Source organism: Odocoileus virginianus, chromosome 14, assembly GCF_023699985.2.
Source record: "Odocoileus virginianus isolate 20LAN1187 ecotype Illinois chromosome 14, Ovbor_1.2, whole genome shotgun sequence".
Taxonomy (NCBI): Eukaryota; Metazoa; Chordata; class Mammalia; order Artiodactyla; family Cervidae; genus Odocoileus; species Odocoileus virginianus.
The window spans coordinates 21501966-21520130 of record NC_069687.1 but is presented as its reverse complement, the minus strand read 5'-3'; the positions used below and the strand labels follow the sequence as shown (position 1 = coordinate 21520130).

The 18165-nt window shown below is 33.8% G+C and overlaps 1 protein-coding gene across 5 annotated transcripts in view; it reads left to right on the top strand.

The window, feature by feature from the left end:
- LOC110143638 (cadherin-10) overlaps positions 1-18165 on the top strand; it is a 183088-nt gene that overhangs the window by 69168 nt on the left and 95755 nt on the right. For all 5 annotated transcript variants that reach the window (XM_070476522.1, XM_070476521.1, XM_020903293.2 and 2 more), the window contains one exon: positions 3897-4253. In XM_070476522.1, the coding sequence (XP_070332623.1) occupies positions 4023-4253 (231 nt within the window). In that variant the 5' untranslated portion in view covers positions 3897-4022. The remainder of the gene's footprint in view (positions 1-3896; positions 4254-18165) is intronic.

The following is an 18165-nucleotide window of genomic DNA, read 5'->3' as shown; positions in this document are numbered from 1 at the left end:
TTGTGTTTTCTCTTAACAATGTCCAAACTCATCAAGTTGTATACAATGAATATTTCAGCTCTTTGTAGTTCAATCTTACCTCAAAAAAGTGGTTAACAATGAAAATATGATAAAGTGATAGCATGAAAAAAATGAAAACACTCGGGTCATAATTGACAAAAGGTGAACAAGGCTTATATACTGAAATATACAAAACATGACTGAGAGATACATACAGTGTTCATAACTTGGGAGAGTCAATGTTGTTATGATGTTCATTTTTCTCAAATTTATCTAAAGATTCAATGCAATCCCCATTAATATCCCCACAGATTTTTATATATAAAATGCAAGGTAACTATAAAATTTGATGGAAAATGCAAGAAGTTCTATAATAACAAAAAAAAAGGAAATTAAAAGACTTAAAAGATTAAGTTGGAGGACTAAGATTATTTGATTTCCAGGTTTGCAAATTATAGTGATCAAGAGAGTGTTCTATGGGTATAAAGATGAACAAGCAAATATATATGAGTCCAAAAATATATAAACACACATAAATATACAACTGATTTTTGACAGAGTTACAAAGGCAATTCAGCAGAGAAAGGATGCACTTTTCAGCAAATGGGGCTAGAAAAATTGGATATTCATAAGCAAAACATCAAACTGCAATTCATATCTTGAGCCATATACAAAGTTTGATTCAAATTGAATAATATATGCTAAGAACTTAAACTATAAAACTTCTAAAAGAAAATACAAGAGAAATGTTTTTGACCTTAAAGTTATGCAGAGATTTTTAGATATGAGACCAAAAGCCCGATCTATTAATGAAAGAAATTCATGTATCTAATTAGTCATGGTTAAATGTATTTTTATTTAATCTTGTCATGGCTTGAGATGGTATTATCAAAAACATTTTGGGAAAATATGTTTAAATATATTTTAATTATCTTAAATCAGTATTAAAATGCATTTAACTATAGACTCCTCAGAAGATATATTATGAAATAATCAAAACTAAAATTATAAAGAAAAATGGTGTGTATATATACATATATTTTTTTTCTCCAATTTTTCACTAACAACCTTTAAAAATGCAATGTCCTCATCTTTCTTCCTAAAAATATTGATAATTAAGCTTCTAAACTTGTAGGTAAAGTTATATTGTATTGAAAATAATCAATATAGCAAGTGCTAACAAATATTTTTAAATTTAAAAAAAAAGAGTTGAAATGAGAATCTTGCTTCAATAAGTTTTAAAGCTTTCATAGAAAATAAAAGAAACCTTCAATTATGCAAACTCTCCTCTAACTCTTAGGAACAGTATAAATTTCTGGAGAATACTGTCTAGCGTGTCCTGATGCATTTAAAAAGTCAAATATCATTTTGGTAAATGTTCCTATTACTTAGAATCCAATCAATCTGAGTTTCTGTAAAGTCAGTACTTTGTGATGTAAAACCATTTTATGCATCAGATAATTTCTTTGCTCCCAAGTATAGCATTACATGACAGATTTTAATACAGGTTATATCCGTCATGTTGAATGCTTCATGTGCTGTAGAGAGTTCCACAGTCATTTAAAACACTCTGGGGAAATACTGCTTCACCATTAATCTTACTTCTGAAGCATATTTGCATTAACCTTTAAATCGTCTGAATAATAAAACAAACACACAAATAAGTAAACATATTGCATAGAAATCTTTGTGAATGAAGCCATACATGTAAATGCTGGAGCACTTAAGAATACACTGTCATATTAAAGAAATGAAACTCAATCCTCGAACCACTTTTTGTAACATTTTTCGACCCCCAACTACTTTTTACTGTGTTTTATCATATCCTGAAATAAAATGCATATCTAACTGAAAATAAAAAGAAAATAGAAAATTTTAGATAAAAATAACCTAAGAATAATATAAACAAAGAATAAAAGTAATTATGATTTGAAAATATTATTTTCATACCTAAATGTTTGGGCTTAACTTTATAGAGGAGTTAATGATGCTCAGATGTTTGAATCAATGTATAATTCATGCATTCATTCAATCAGATTATTTAATGAGCATCGACCATGTGCAAGATTCTGTTCTAGGTACTGTGAAAACAATAGCAAAGAAAAGCAAAATTCCCTTTTTTCATGGGATGATGACAGGCAAAATATGTGAACAGTAAATAATAAATAAAACACATGTATATTGAGATCTAGAAAATACTAGGGGAGGTTTCAAGAAAGAGCCAAAGGAAGCAGGGGATCTACCTATGTGGATAACTACATGGAAAAACATTGCAGGTGGAGAGAAAAAGTAAAGAGGTCCTGGTTGAAGAGAGGGGTGTATGAGGTATGTTGCAGGCTGAAGCAGGAGGGACACTTTGGCTGGAAAAGAGTCCATTTTGAGTAGTGACCTAAGGAACTGAAGTATAACATGAGGTCAGAGAGGTGACGAGCAGTTATAAAATGGACTACACAACTGTAGGTCTTTGCGAGATGCTGGGTTTTAATCAAAATGAGGTGCGAAGCCATCAGTGTTTTGTGCAAGAAGTGACATGATCTGATTTACATTGCAGTGGGATTACCTGAAGGATTCTTGAGTAGCTCAAATGGTAAAACAAACAGTAAAGATTCTGCCTGAAATGCTGGAGACCTGAGTTCAATCTGTGGGTCGGGAAGACCCCCTGGAGAAGGGAATGGCATTCCACTCCAGTATTCTTGCCTGGAGAATAACATGGATAGAAGAGCCTGGCAGGCTATAGGCCATGGTTCGCAAACAGTCAGACTTGACTGAATAAGTAATACACACACACAGGATTTACCAGGGATACACTGCTAAGAAAAAATAATTGAAGGTGAAGAGCAGTGAGAAGGCTGGGGCATCATGGAATTCCAGATCAGCATAGGGGCAAGTCTGTGGTGATACATTGTACAAATGTATCAAAGCTGGAACTTTCAGCATGATTAAATCCTTATACACAACAGTGTAAATTATGTCACATGTTGATTTACTGTAGTAGTGATTTTTATTTTCTTCTCTAGGAAGCTCTATTTATTTCACAGATCTACTTAAGAGAGGAGAGAGGAAAAGTCTTCAGCTGAAGACACTCAGATTTTTTAAATTTTGGCTTTACTTTTATCTTTGAGCTGGATGAAATTTGAAGAAACTGTGCTGCTGTTTAAAAAAAAAATAATTTAAATATCATTGCATTGCATGCTGCTGCAGCTGCTAAGTCACTTCAGTCGTGTCCGACTCTGTGCGACCCCATAGACGGCAGCCCACCAGGCTCCCCCGTCCCTGGGATTCTCCAGGCAAGAACACTGGAGTGGGTTGCCATTTCCTTCTCCAATGCATGAAAGTGAAAAGTGAAAGTGAAGTCGCTCAGTCATTTCTGACTCTTAGTGACCTCATGGACTGCAGCCCACCAGGCTCCTCCATCCATGGGATTTTCCAAGCAAGAATACTGGACTGGGATGCCATTGCCTTCTCTGTGCATTGCATAATAAGTGCCTATTTCCTGTAGTTATTAAAATCACTATTTTGTTTTCAAAATTTTAATTTATGTTAGATTACTCTGGGAAAGTTGACATGTAAAATTAACTACATCTCCACTCTTATACAGGGGTTATAATTCCTAAAAACTACTAAAGTACCAAAAGGGAAAAAAAAAAAAAGAAGGCTTAATATGTCTTTTCTTTGGAATTTGTTTGAAATTATTTGTAATCATTTTTCCTTAAATTATAGACATCTTACTAGACAAGTCATGTCTCCAAAACTAGCAATTACTTTATATAAGAGAGGGAAGGTAAATATTTTGATTGCTATCATTAATTAATCTTTGTCGCATTAAATTTAAAGTGACAGGTAACATTCTTAATGTTGTCAACTGACTTTTTTTTTATTTGTTTGTTTGTTTGAAGCCTTTGGAAACATGTCCAAAACATTGATGAAATGTTGGAAACCAGTTGAAATACAGTAAAATTCAACCGAATAAAATAAGACTGCTTTTTTCTTCATCCACGTTGGAAATTGTCAAGACGTGAACTATGACAGTATATCAATTTTTGCTACTATTTCTGCTCTGGGTATGCCTGCCACATTTCTCTTCTCCAGAGATAATGTTCAGAAGGACTCCTGTGCCCCAAAAAAGAATTTTAGGTGCACGTGTACCGAGGAGTGATGGCAAAATACTTCATCGTCAAAAGCGTGGTTGGATGTGGAATCAGTTTTTCTTATTGGAGGAATATACAGGATCTGATTACCAATATGTCGGCAAGGTAAGTCTGTATTGAAATTGCAAATATTTGCATTATTTTACATATATGTGTGTGTGTGTGTCTCATAAAGAATACTTGAAGTTTATAAAAATTGCCATTCTTACAAATTTTACTCTTTAAATATTCCTAAAGCAATTTTTAATTATGGAATACAAATTATAATTTAAAAACTATGTAATGAATATGGAATGATAAATATAGGAGTTCATTTACTAGAATTAATTCTGCCTACTACCTCATGGATTAGAGGTAACAAAATTGCAATTTCAGAATTTGTATTTAAAAATCAATAATTGGAAGAAAACTATATGTCAGTCTAGTCACTTAAATTGACAATGTATGAGTATTACACATATAGTCTCATTGCTGTTGACTTTAGTGAGGAAAACAAAGATCTATTTAGAAGTTCTTTGATATTTTGCAGAATGAGAAAGAAAATGTCATTAGAAACATGACCTAAGGCCGAAAAAAAATGCTTACTTATAAGAAAATGTATTCCAGATATTAATTTTACTTATTTTTCTAAAGTCTTACCATGGGTACATTTATGTAAGGGAGAAATGGAAATGGAAAGACAAACAGTTAAAAGTAGTTTTCTAATCAGGATATGATCATATGAGGAGATTTCATGCTGTTCAGTTATAAAAGTTTAGGAAGAAAATGATCTGTGGTTAGGAATGGAAGGATAAGTGTGACAAAAGTAACAATGAATGCTTTTATATACTGGGTTGTATTAATTTCAGTTTTCTTTCTTGGCACTATCTGAATCTTATCAAAATTAGGTAATTTCTTAAAGAAAGAATTCTTTAATGGTGTTATTATTTTTATGGACAGTTTATGAAACTATGTTAAAGGATAAAAAAGTTAAACACACTCACAACAGGCAAACAGATATAATCACGTTCTTACAGCTCAAGCAAAGACGATAAAATTATGATAGCTTCATGATTGTGTTAGCAGTTATTGCTTCAACCTAAACTTCAGTAGAGTCATTCACATAATTAAAATCATGCTTGAAGTTTTTGTCTTCTAAGAAAAAGGATTTGAGATAATATATGTTCATTGATTTTTAAAACATTTTGGTGTGTTTGAATTTTCATGTTCCAGTTATTTCAATCCTTTTAAAATCTCTGGCAATATAAGAATGATGACTTTAAAGGTTAAATGACATATTGACTGGGAGGAGAAAAAAAGAAATGGCAACCTAAGCAATTTTACCAGAAAGAAAGCAGTAGTGGGCTTATCACAGGTGTCATCTGATCAAATGCCTGAGATCAGAAGGTAAAGGCAAATTTTATGGTTGCTGCAATAGGCAATTTTCAGTTTATGAAACCAACCACATGAAGATATAATAACTGAAATTTGATCCATAGAAACTATAAATGATTTCATTTGGTTCTTCCTAGACATAGCAGTTATTTGCATAGATTTTCCTTCATGGAGTCCTTAATGAGTAATAAATGTTGCTAAATTGATTATCATTGCATTATGTGCTGTTGTGATAGTCAAGCTACTTTATGTGCTTTCATTTGTTCTCTCTCCAAAGAATATCAATAACTTGAAATCAAGAACTTCATATCTCTGTTTCTTAGAGTAGATTTTAATATTTAGTTGATTAGATTAACCTGAGCTGTATTGAACTGAATTCTCAGAGTGGTCTGGTACCACTTAGCTCTTTGGTGGGGAACACTAATGTAGAATTTACATTACTATGGGGTATTAAAGCCAGTAAATACTTAAAAGACATATGCATTTTGATAAAAACTCAAATGCTGCTTCCATAGCCTGCTCTATAAAAGCAAGTCAGAAAACTCTTTAATAAGTAGGGTCATAAGGAACTTAAGGAATGGGCTCACCAGTCTCTTCTATGTGTCCTGACTACCAGATTAGCAGAAATAAATATATTCGATGCTGTAACTCTGGCTTTACTTCTGATATTCAGAGCACCTGTTATTTAGCTTATATTTCCAGTCCATTTTGTATTTCTGTCATTTATTCATGTAGTGACCTATGAGTGTGTGTGCTTAGTCTCAGTGGTGTCTGACTCCTGCAGCCCCACAGAGTGTAGCCTGCCAGGTTCCTGATCCATGGGCTTTTCCAGGGAAGAATACTGGAGTGGGTGGCCATTTCCTTCTCCAGGGGATCTTCCCCACCCAGGGATGGAATCCAGGTCTTCTGCATTTTAGGTGGATTCTTTAATGACTGAGCTATGAGGGAAGCCCAGCCTATGAGATATCTATCTTTAAATTTCCCTTGTCTATAGTATATATGTGTATTATATATACTTGTCTATATCTATAATATATGTATTATATTGCCTTGTACAATATAATATATATACTATATATGTATACACATATATAGTATATATGTGTATTATCATTGAATGTTTATATTGCATTAATTACATATATAAAGATCTTATTTTAGAGGTAAACATATCAATGTGTGTATGCAAAAAAAGATGATATGCAATATAGAATATTTTATAAATGTGCATTTTAATGAATATAATAGGGGGCTAAGATATATTCTCTTCATGAGGTATAATTTTTTTTTTGAAATTTCCTCGATGTTCTTTCCAACATTACTTATAATAAATGTATTACATATTCATCCTTTCAGAAATCCTGGTTCTATTTTTTACTTTGTTTAAAGTAAATATGTGATATTGATGCTAAGTGATTCAATGTCTAGTTTAGTTTAGAGGTAGATGTCATAATTGTCCCAGTTACTAGACACATGGGAAGACAATGACACACGCTCCTTTGTTGTGGGAAACATCGTGGGAGCTCTGAGTAGAGCCAATGAAGAAACCTACAGTGGGGAACTGAGGACAAAACTGAAAAGCACTTGCATGAAGAGGGGGAATGTTTAAATACCAAGCAGCCAGTGTGAGAAAATGAGAAAGTGAAAGTCGCTCAATCATGTCTGACTCTTTGTGACCCCATGGACTGTATAGTCCCTGGAATTCTCCAGTCAAAACACGAGTGGGTTGCCTTTCCCTTCTCCAGGGGATCAAACCCAGGTCTCCTGCATTGCAAGCAAATTCTTTACCAGCTGAGTCACAAGAGAAGCCTGTAAAACAGCAAATAGATCCTGTAAAAAATGGATGGCATATAATTTCTTAGATAAAAACCCATTACTGTTTACAGAATTAAAGCAAGGGAAAGAACCCCTTAGTCCTCATTGGATTAAAGCAGAAGAAAGCTTAAGAAAAACATGAAACTGTCAGTCTCAGTTCAGTTCAGTTCAGTCACTCAGTCGTGTCTGACTCTTTGCGGCCCCATGAATCGCAGCACGCCAGGCCTCCCTGTCCATCACCAACTCCCGGAGTTTACTGAAACTCATGCCCATTGAGTCAGTGATGCCATCCAGCCATCTCATCCTCTGTCGTCCCTTTCTCCTCCTTCCCCCAATCCCTCCCAGGATCAGGGTCTTTTCCAATGAGTCAACTCTTCACATGAGGTAGCCAAAGTATTGCAGTTTCAGCTTCAGCATCAGTCCTTCCAATGAACACCCAGGACTGATCTCCTTTAGGATGGACTGGTTGGATCTCCTTGCAGTCCAAGAGACTCTCAAGAGTCTTCTCCAACACCGCAGTTCAAAAGCATCAATTCTTCAGCGCTCAACTTTCTTCAGAGTCCAACTCACATCCATACATGACCACTGGAAAAACCATAGCCTTGACTCGACGGACCTTTGTTGGCAAAGTAATGTCTCTGCTTTTTAATATGCTATCTAGGTTAGTCATAACTTTCCTGCCAAGGAGTAAGCGTTTAATTTCATGGCTGCAATCACCATCTGCAGTGATTTTGGAGCCCCAAAACATAAAGTCTGACATTGTTTCCACTGTCTCCCCATCTATTTGTCATGCAGTGATGGGAACAGATGCCATGATCTTAGTTTTCTAAATGTTGAGCTTTAACCCAACTTTTTCACTCTCCTCTTTCACCTTCATCAAAAGGCTTTTTAGTTCCTCCTCACTTTCTGCCAGAAGGGTGGTGTCATCTGCATATCTGAGGTTATTGATATTTCTCCCGGCAATCTTGATTCAGGCTTGTGCTTCTTCCAGCCCAGCATTTCTCATGATGTACTCTGCATAGAAGTTAAATAAGCCAGTCTAAATACTCATATATATCCTTGCCACTGCCAGTATTTTTCTCTCTCAGTGGTTAAATCAGTTAATTTCTCCTGGCCTTCATTTTCTCATCTATTGTATGATCATATCAGTGGTTTTGCATTATATATAAATATATATTTATATTTATATATTTATATTTATATATTTACCACTGAACCACCAGGGTAGCCTATAGTATACATTATATATACATATGCATCTATATATAATGTACATATTAGTGTACAACATTATAGGCTACCCTGGTGCCCCAGTGGTAAATAATCTGCCTGCTAATGCAGGAGATGCAGGTTCAATACCTGGGTCTGGAAGATCCCCTGGAAAGGAAATGGAAACCTACTCTATTTAGTGTTCTTGCCTGGGAAATACCATGTACAGAGAAGCCTGGTGGGCTACAGTCTGTGGGATCACAAAAGAGTTGGATAGAACTTAGCAACTAAACAACAACAAATGTACATTGTATTTTTAATTTTATATGATTACATTATAAATGTGAAGTGTATAAGCATTTAAAAGCCCATTTATTAAGAAAAAAATAGAAAGAATAAGAAGAAATAAAGGAAGACTGAGAAAAAGAAGAAGAAAGCCAGTGGCTGAATTGCCACTTCCATGGCTTTTATTAATAAACTAGCTAAACCCATGATGAACTCAAAGCATTGCTTTGTTTACCTCTCAATGAGCAAAAAAAAATATTTTCCTCTAAATAATTTAATTAAATGTGTTCTAAACCAAAATACATTTCAAATAAGTTTTTTTTTTTCTTTTTTAGTGAAATAATCGAAATATTGACCTTTAAGATGGGATAGTGTCTGCTAACCCTTCTTTACCTTCCAAAACAAGGGGTTTAAAACTTGAACATCAAATATCTAGTTTGCTCTATGCTGCTTTCATATCTCAATTTCCTATGAACATTTTTAAATTCCCCAATTTAAGGTTTGAGAAACATTGTGTTTATCAACTATTTTTATTAGTTTAATTTTTTTTTACATATAACTTATCACAGATTTCCATTGCCTGTTTCAGTTGCTCTAAATAATTTCAAATCTCTAGGCTTCCAAATATTCAAATAAATAATGATATTAAGCTAGATATGCTAGAATCTACTTTGAGCTGTAATAAACACACAGTTCTAAGTGAATTACTAATTCTATTTGCTGTCCAAATTTTGCAATTTATATAATAATTATTCTGAAGTTGAGAAAAACATGTTAAAAATAGATTTTTAATCAAAAGCAGAGAATGAGAAAGATCCCCAAACACCAAAAACTTAATAACATAATTGAGAAACAATAAATCTGATTCTGAGTCAGCATAGTATCAATAAAATAATTCACTCTAGGAAGTAAAAACATAATAATATTAATAAACAATTAGGGCAACTGTCTAACTTCTTGATTTAATGTAAAAATATACCATCTGGACACATGAAAGAGATTCTTGGGCCCTCCAAGTGATTCAAACCTGATAGTCTCATTAATGTCATCATTCATTAATTGTAGAATACATTTGACACATAGATTCTTTTATTCCCAGTGATAGATTTTTACTATTATTATTATTATTGAAGTATCATTGATTTACAATGTTGTGTTAGATTCTGGTGTATAAAAAAGTGAATATATATATGTACACACACATATATATTCTTTTTCAGATTCTTTTCCCTTATAGGTTATTATAAAATATTGGTGTGTCTCCTACATCTCCTGAATTGGCAGGATAACAAAAAGTTATGGGACTCTTTCTGTCTTAGATACCACACAGACCCCAAAAGCCTGAAACACAGCAATATTTGGCACTTACTCTTTTGTCTGAGGCTTTTGGGATTTGTGCTCTGTCTGAGATAAAAAGAGTCTCATAATTTTTTGTTATCCTGACTTAATTTGAGATTTCATTACACGAATCTATGCTACTAAATGTTGAGCCTGGAGAGGCAAGTTATTTTTATTTGTCTTTTTATTTCTTTGGAAGGAGATTTTAATGTGCAGCAGTTTATAATTATCACTGGAAATTTCTAGAAGAAACATCTTCCAAAAACTGAAAAAAAAAAAAAAAGTGTTATTCATAAGAGAATCACCTGACTTTAAACATTCACAAAGTCAGAAAGTACCAACTGTACTTACCAAATTAGACTGTATGTGTTTTGTCCTCAATAATATGGGTACAATCAAATCAAACCTAGTTGCAACCAGGGAAGGACTAGTTGGAACTAAGGTGGAAGAAACTGTCCCGACCTCCCCACTATAATCTTCCTATGGAGGAAGTTCTCAGGTGAACTTGTGGAAGAACTTTCTATCAGAGTTGAGAGAGTTAGAAGCATTCACTTTGACATTTTAAAAACTATGATGTTCTTGAGGCCAAACATTCCCAGGTGATTTTTTTTTTTAAATACAAACATGATGAAGAGAACCTGCATAAACACACACACACATTTAGCTGTTCCATACATATAGGCATGCTTTAGTGCTGAGATGGGAGAAGGAATGGTCTGTGATAGAGTTATTTTCAGCCTGACACCTAGTAATGAAAACCATAAAAGCATTGAGCACAAAACAAGTTAATACAGTGAGTGATTTTAGTTAGAAAATATCCTGGAAGAAAATAATCAGGATGACTTGATAGACATCAACAGAAAATCCTTTAGATTAAATGATTAATGAAAATCTTCCTGATGAGACATTTTGACTTTTGAGGTGAATATAGACGTTATTTCCCTAATATAGGTAAAGGGAATTTGCTCAGTCATGTCCGACTCTTTGCGACTCTATGGGTTGAAGCCTATCAGGCTCCTCTGTCCATGGAATTTTCCAGGCAAGAGTACTGGAGTGGGTTGCCATTTCCCAACCCAGGGATCAAACCCGGGTCTCCTGCATTGCATGCAGACACTTTATCATCTGAGCCACCAGGAAGGTTTATATAGGTCAAGACCACCATAAAATAAAGATGAACCTGAATTAGAATTTATAAAAACTCTACTAATCTTCAAGCATTTTTAAATAGAGACATGTCCGGCAAAACCCTGATACTGTTTCCCAGGCAGACCACCGTTGGTTTTTCATTTTCAGAATGCATCCAATGTCTGTATCTCTCAATATTTCAGCTAGAAGTTACATTGGAAAATTATGCTCACATCTTCAAAGCTCACTATAACATTTTAACAAAGTAGTTAAATTCAGGAAGATCTTAAGCTATGTTCCAGATACACTTGGTAGAAGTTCAAAACCACCCATAGGTGGTTTAAAGATAAGAGAGGCTGTAAAATAGAATGTTCACCTAAAATTTTGTAAGCTTTTTGGGAAGCCATACTAATTCCTGTTAACTCATAAATGATCAGGTAACACTGATTTAAGCATTTTCTGTATTAACATTATAGCATGTTATTCTTACATAGAGATTTTACTATGTTTTATTTACATCTTTAAGAAATTGGTTTTGAATTTGGGTTTACTGTGAAAGCATTCTATTTTTTCCCATTTAAACTAATGAGAAATAGACTTCTTGTTAGCATTTTCCAGTAAAATATCCAATGCCAAACACTGAATTTACAAAAAAAGATAAATGGAATTAAGTATGGGATACTCACATATAAAAAACAACTTCAATAATTCTTTTACTTAAAAGTTCTTACTGCTAGTAGTGACGGTATATAATTACTAAATTCTTCCATGAACTTACTTACATAACATGCTATATCACTGTATAACCCTCACAAAATAACAGTACATCCACACAACCTAAATAATTTACCACAGTCACCACCCTTACTGTACTCTAGTGATTTGTGGGAAGTCTATCTTTCCCCTCATCTTTATACCGTTGATTTAGTAACCCAGAGAAGCTACGTTTCTGTCTTTTCTTTCCCACCAGCCTTGTTTTTATACACCCTTCTCTTGGACTTACCATTTTATAATCCCCTCCACACAGAAACTCTGTCTCTTTTTTCTGCTTCTTCAGTTGGTCACCCAGCATCTTTTAAAATCTACATCTCTGTGCTGGGTCCCCTGAATTTATCTTTATTGGATTATGTTTTACATAATAGAGAATTATGGATTTATTTTCAAAAATATTATTTCTATGCTTCTAGACCAATTAACTCACAAAGATTAGTAACAGTTGGAAGTAGATAGAAGTACTTTGATAATAATAATAGATGGGTAATAATTTTTTTAAAATGACTCATTTTTTCTGTGCCAAATAAACTTTTAAAAACAATAGCTATTATTTTAAAATAGAAAAGTTAAGAAAAATGTAGATCTACAATTTAACCCATCATTTTTCAAATACAGAACTTTAAGAAATACAATAATCTTCTGATGAAGATTATGTGAAAATTGAGTCAGACTTTTAGCTAAAGTTTGAGAGAAATCTCTGTAAATGAAAAATGTACTGGAATCTCACTTAAATTTGTTCTGTAGAAAGTATCTTAATATAATTAATCAGTAAGAGGTGAGTGTATAATGGCCACCAAGCATAGGAAATTATTGTTATGGCATTATGAATTTCTACCAAAGCCCTCTCATTTTCTTTCTTGGAGACAATATACAATTATATAGTCAATTAAATTTTCGTCCTCTTTGTACTAAACAATAATGTTCTTTTCAGTAAAGAAAATGAAAAAGGGGGATGCATGTTATTATGCTTACTCATCAATGTCTCATACTTGGTATATGTTCAAATATTCAAATTCCCAGTTGCTTCTTATGAAAACCTGAATAGAAAAAGACAGTACCCTTCAATAAATTTTCTGAAGAGAATTCTTAAATATTTACAGAATGTAGTTAAGTTATGTTTGACTCTTTGCAACCCCATGGACTATACAGTCCATGGAATTCTCCAGGCCAGAATACTGGAGTGGGTAGCCTTTCCCTTTTCCAGGGGATTTTCCCAACCTGGGGATCGGACCCAGGTCTCCTACATTGCAGGTGGATTCTGTACCAGCTGAGACACAAGGGAAGTCCAATATAGTTAAACTTCTACTTTCATTTTTTCAAAGAATATGATTTAATCTTAATTTTATTATCATTATTAATATTGTTGTTGGTGGTATTACTGTGTTGCTAATTGAGTAACTGCATTTCATGGGCTCCTGGTAATTATAAATAGAAGTTAAAATATAGAAAAGCATATTAGTTTGCAGATAGATGAACTAAGTTTAGAAAAGGGAACAACAGTTTTGCTGGGATATACTATACAAACCTTTGGTTTTCTCCCTAGAACTCTAATCTACAGGAAGCAAAAACACTTTATGCAAATTGAAAATTCCCCCTTTTTTCACTAACTTCACTTTTAAAGCTAAACTTTATGCATTTATAGATTACATAGAGCTATTAAATTTAGAATTTTAAATTAAGATATTAAATCTCAACCCGGGATTACAATTATTTTGTCAAATATGAAATTAAGCTATATGAATAAGGAAAAGCTATTATAGCATTTATCTCAAGGAACATTTCCTATTTTGACTGCTGTTTAGCTTAAATTCCCTCAGTGAACTCCTCAGTTCAGTGTTGTATCTCCCAAATGCCCCCAAAAAACTCCAAGAAAATTGAATCCTTCAATTTTCCATGATACTAGTTCTGCCGCTATGTACAAAACAGCATCACAAGCTTAGCACCAAATCTAGTTTGTAAGTATTGGGTTATCCTGAGATCTGAGGAGCAGAGGGATAATGTTGTGAATCATGAACTGAGTATATACACTCCTGAGAGCTGAGCTTCCGGAAGTGCAGTGATCAACAGGCTACCTGACTTTCTTTTCTGAATAATATCAGCACAAAACTAAAATTGCAACAGGAATATTTCTACTACTTCATAGAAAAGTCAATTTATTTTTGTAGTTGTTATATGTTTGTTATTTAATTTATATGTTGAATTGATAATGCATGTACTTTATAAAATATATAAAAGGCAAAATAAGGTGTATATTATAGTTAAAACTATGACTACGACTTCTACCAGGATCCATAGTTCTCTTCCTCAGAAACTGCATTGATCAGTTCTGGGTTTTGTTTTGGTTTGTTTTGTTTTTTTCACATATATACTCCAAAAGATATTATAGAACTACTTAACAAGTATTTGCTTTTTTGTTTTTACATAATTGGGTGTACTTTATACAATGTTATAAAACATGATTTGTTTTTTACTTAAAAATCTAATGACATGTTTCATTTTAGGGCAAATAGATACACTTCATTTTTTAAAACATTTAGTAGCTTTATGGTATTATTTCCAGTGAATATATTGTAATTTATTTTACCATTTCCTTCTGAAGGACTTTTATTTATTTAAAAAAATTAAGTAATATAATCATATGTTATTTCACACAGTGCTGGTATAGCTTTAGGAATATGACTAGACTTGAAATGTTGAAGCAAAGTTTAGAAACTTTAAACTTTCATAGGTATTGCTAAATCACTCTCCATTAATGTTGTTTGAACTTATCATGTGAAAAGCAAGGTATGTAAGTAATTTTTGTTGTTCAGTTGTCAAGTCATGTCTAGCTGTTTGCAACCTCATGGACAGCAATACACCAGGCTTCCCTGTCCTTCACTATCTCCTGAAGTTTGCTCAAATTCATATCTACATAACTATTTAACTGTTTAATGTATTATCAACATTTGTAATGGTTTTTCAATCTTGTAAATTAAAACATTTTTCTTATTTTAAGTGAGAATGACCATTTATTCACTTGTTTAAAGTATTTTCCATTTAAATTAGTGTTTATATCCCTCACCAAATTTTCTATTATTAAACTAGTTTTTTTTAATCTCTAAGTTCTCCTTATTAATTGACCCTTAATTCTTTTTTCATTTTCATTGTAATACATGCTGAAAGTTGAATAAAACACACATACAAGCTTTAACAACTAAGTGTACGACCTCAACCCCAGTCAAGAAATGGAAAATTAGTGGTCCCTAAGAACCTCTGTGTGTCAGTCTATTAGCAACAGCATAATTTCTCCTTTATAAAAGTGGCAATTACATTCATTTGCAGTTAATAATGCCTTGTGTTTCTTTATAGTTTGAGCTAGTCTTAAACAACATTCTGAGTTTTAAATGTTTCTGAAATTTAAGGTAATCATTGTTCATATGTTCTTTTGTGTCTTATGCTCAAATGGGGTTATGAAATTAAACCATGTTTTGTGCAGAGGATCTTTGTGTTTGGATTTAGTTTTACATTCTTATCAATAATGGAGATACAGTGTTGTCCCCTCACCTTACTTTGGTTCTTGCTCACCTTACTTCTGTGAATGTTTCTGTACATGCACTCTCTTGCTTATGTACATTGAAAGAGTATTTAATTGGGAGTACATTTGTTGATCTTTACTGTGTGCCTAGCTTCAATTTTTCCAAGTATTGCCATTTTAGTTTCCTCAATTTTAACCAGTGCATACACCCACTGTCAGTATACAATGGTTTCTTTTATTTTAAGTAGAGACTCAATTTTGTTAATTTTAGACTTTTCTTTTTTAAATCTGATGTTTTAGTTGGCATTTTCCTAAATAACAATGAACTTTGTGTGTGTGTCAACAAGTTTTTCAAGTGTTCTATCAACCATTTCTTCAGGTCATTTATTCTTTGTTTATTGGTTGTTTCATTCTGAACTTCATAATAGGTATGGAACACTTATTATTTTTAGATACTCTCTAGGTTTCCAGGTTACATCTCTGAATGAAAGACAACACATCCTGTGTCATGAAGCTCACTTTTTCTTTTTCTTTTTTCCTGCATTTCCTGGTGGGAAATGCAGGAAATTAAAAATAAATGTAATAAATATATTAGTCTTATGTTAGATGATAAAAGTTGCTATCAGGAAAGAAGAGCGAGGTACTTCTCTGATGGGCCAGTGACTAAGACTCCGTGCTCCCAATGCAGGGGGCCTGGGTTCAATCCCTGGTCAGGGAACTAGATCCTACATTCCACAGCTAAGAGTTCACATGCTGCAACTATGAGATCCCACACACTGCAGCAAAGACCCAGGATAGTCTGGGTCTAAAAAAAAGAAAAGAAAAGAAGAGAGAAAGCAAGGTAATAAATATTGAGGGGTGGAACACAGCAGGTGGTGGTGGTCAATACTTCATCACTAAAAAGGTGATATTTAAGCAAAGGATTTGGAGGAAGTGAAAGGGGTAACTAACAGCTATTAATGGAATATATTTTTCTTTTTTTTTTTTGCATCAAGATGATATAGTTACTACAAACATTCTAAATCAAGAGATCCCCCTTGAATATTCAAGGAAAGGCAAGGATGTATGTGTGCCTGGGGCAAAAGAGACAACAACAACAATAACAACAGAAGGGGAAGACAGAAAGGTTAACAGTATGCACAGGTTCTACAGAATGTGGTAGACAGAATAATTCCCTCAAAGACTCTTGTTATTGTTCAGTCACCCAGATGTGTCCAACTCTTTATGACCCTGTAGACTTCAGCACACCATGCCTCCCTGTCCCTCACCATACCCCAGAGTTTGCCCAAGTTCATGCCCTTTGCTTTGGTGATGCCATCCAGCCAACTCATCTTCTGACACCCAAAGATATCCACATCCTGATTCTCAGAATTTGTGTATATGTTATTTTGAATTGCAAACAGAGACGTCACTGTAGTAAATTTGAAGCTTTTGAGATAGAGTAGATTATATCCTGGATTTCCTATGTGATCCCCATGTAGTCCCATGGTCACCTACAAGAGTGAGGCAAGAGAGTTAAAATCAAAGGAAAGGGATGTCACAATGGAACCAGAGGTTAGAGGAACAAGCTTTGCAGGTGGAAGAAAGGAACAGGGGCCAAGGAATGCATAGACCCTTGAACAGCTGGAGATGGCAAAGATACAGAGTCTCACTGGAGCCTCTAGAATGAGCAGAGCCCTGCCAACACCTTGCTTTAGACTTCTGACCTCCAGAACTGTGAGAGGATAAATTTGTGGTGGTTTAAGTAGCTAAAGTTTGTGATTTTACAGCAGCTTTAGGAAACTAAGACATAAGATACTATATTTTGTCTTTGAGTTGAAATGGGATGATATTGTAGAATTTTTAGCAGAAGATTGACATTGTATGAAATAAGTTTTAAAAATATCAGTCTGACTTCTGGCTTTAAAGTTGGCACAGTAGAAATTGGTGTAGTTTCATGCATAGATGTTAGGGAGCATTGTTACATGTGACTCAAAACATTTTGGGCTGAGCAACTGAAAATTGACTTGCTGTTATTGTGGTAGGACATTAGCAGTAAAACCTCGAGTTCATCTTTGGATATATTAAAATAAATGGACTTTTGTGATTATGTGGGTTCAGGAAAGATTTTTAAACTTGTCTCTTAAAAGTCATCAGCATATGGATGGGAGATGGGACTGTAAGATATCAAGAAAGTGAGTGCAGTCATAAATGGAAATAAAGCTGCTTTCAATAACAAACCCGCATTAAGATGCTTGTGTGAGGAGGAGGAGGAGGTGGGACAAAAGAACAGAAAATAACAAATACAACCAAGAAAGAGTATTCTTTGAACTGTGAGGAAAACTAAGAGCTTGGGGTGTCTTAAAAGACTGGAAAAGAAAATATTTGGAGAGGAGAATGTGTTAACTGAGTCAAAAGCTGCTAAATCAAGTAGCTGGAGAATCCTATTGACTTTAGTTTCATGGAGATTCTAGATGAACTTTATTTTTATGGTTGCAATGATGTGGTGGGTCCAAAATTCTTACTGTAGTGGATCTCAAAGGGAATGGAGAGAGAGAAATTGGAAATGTCACACACAGGCAACATTAGAGTCTTGCTGTGAAA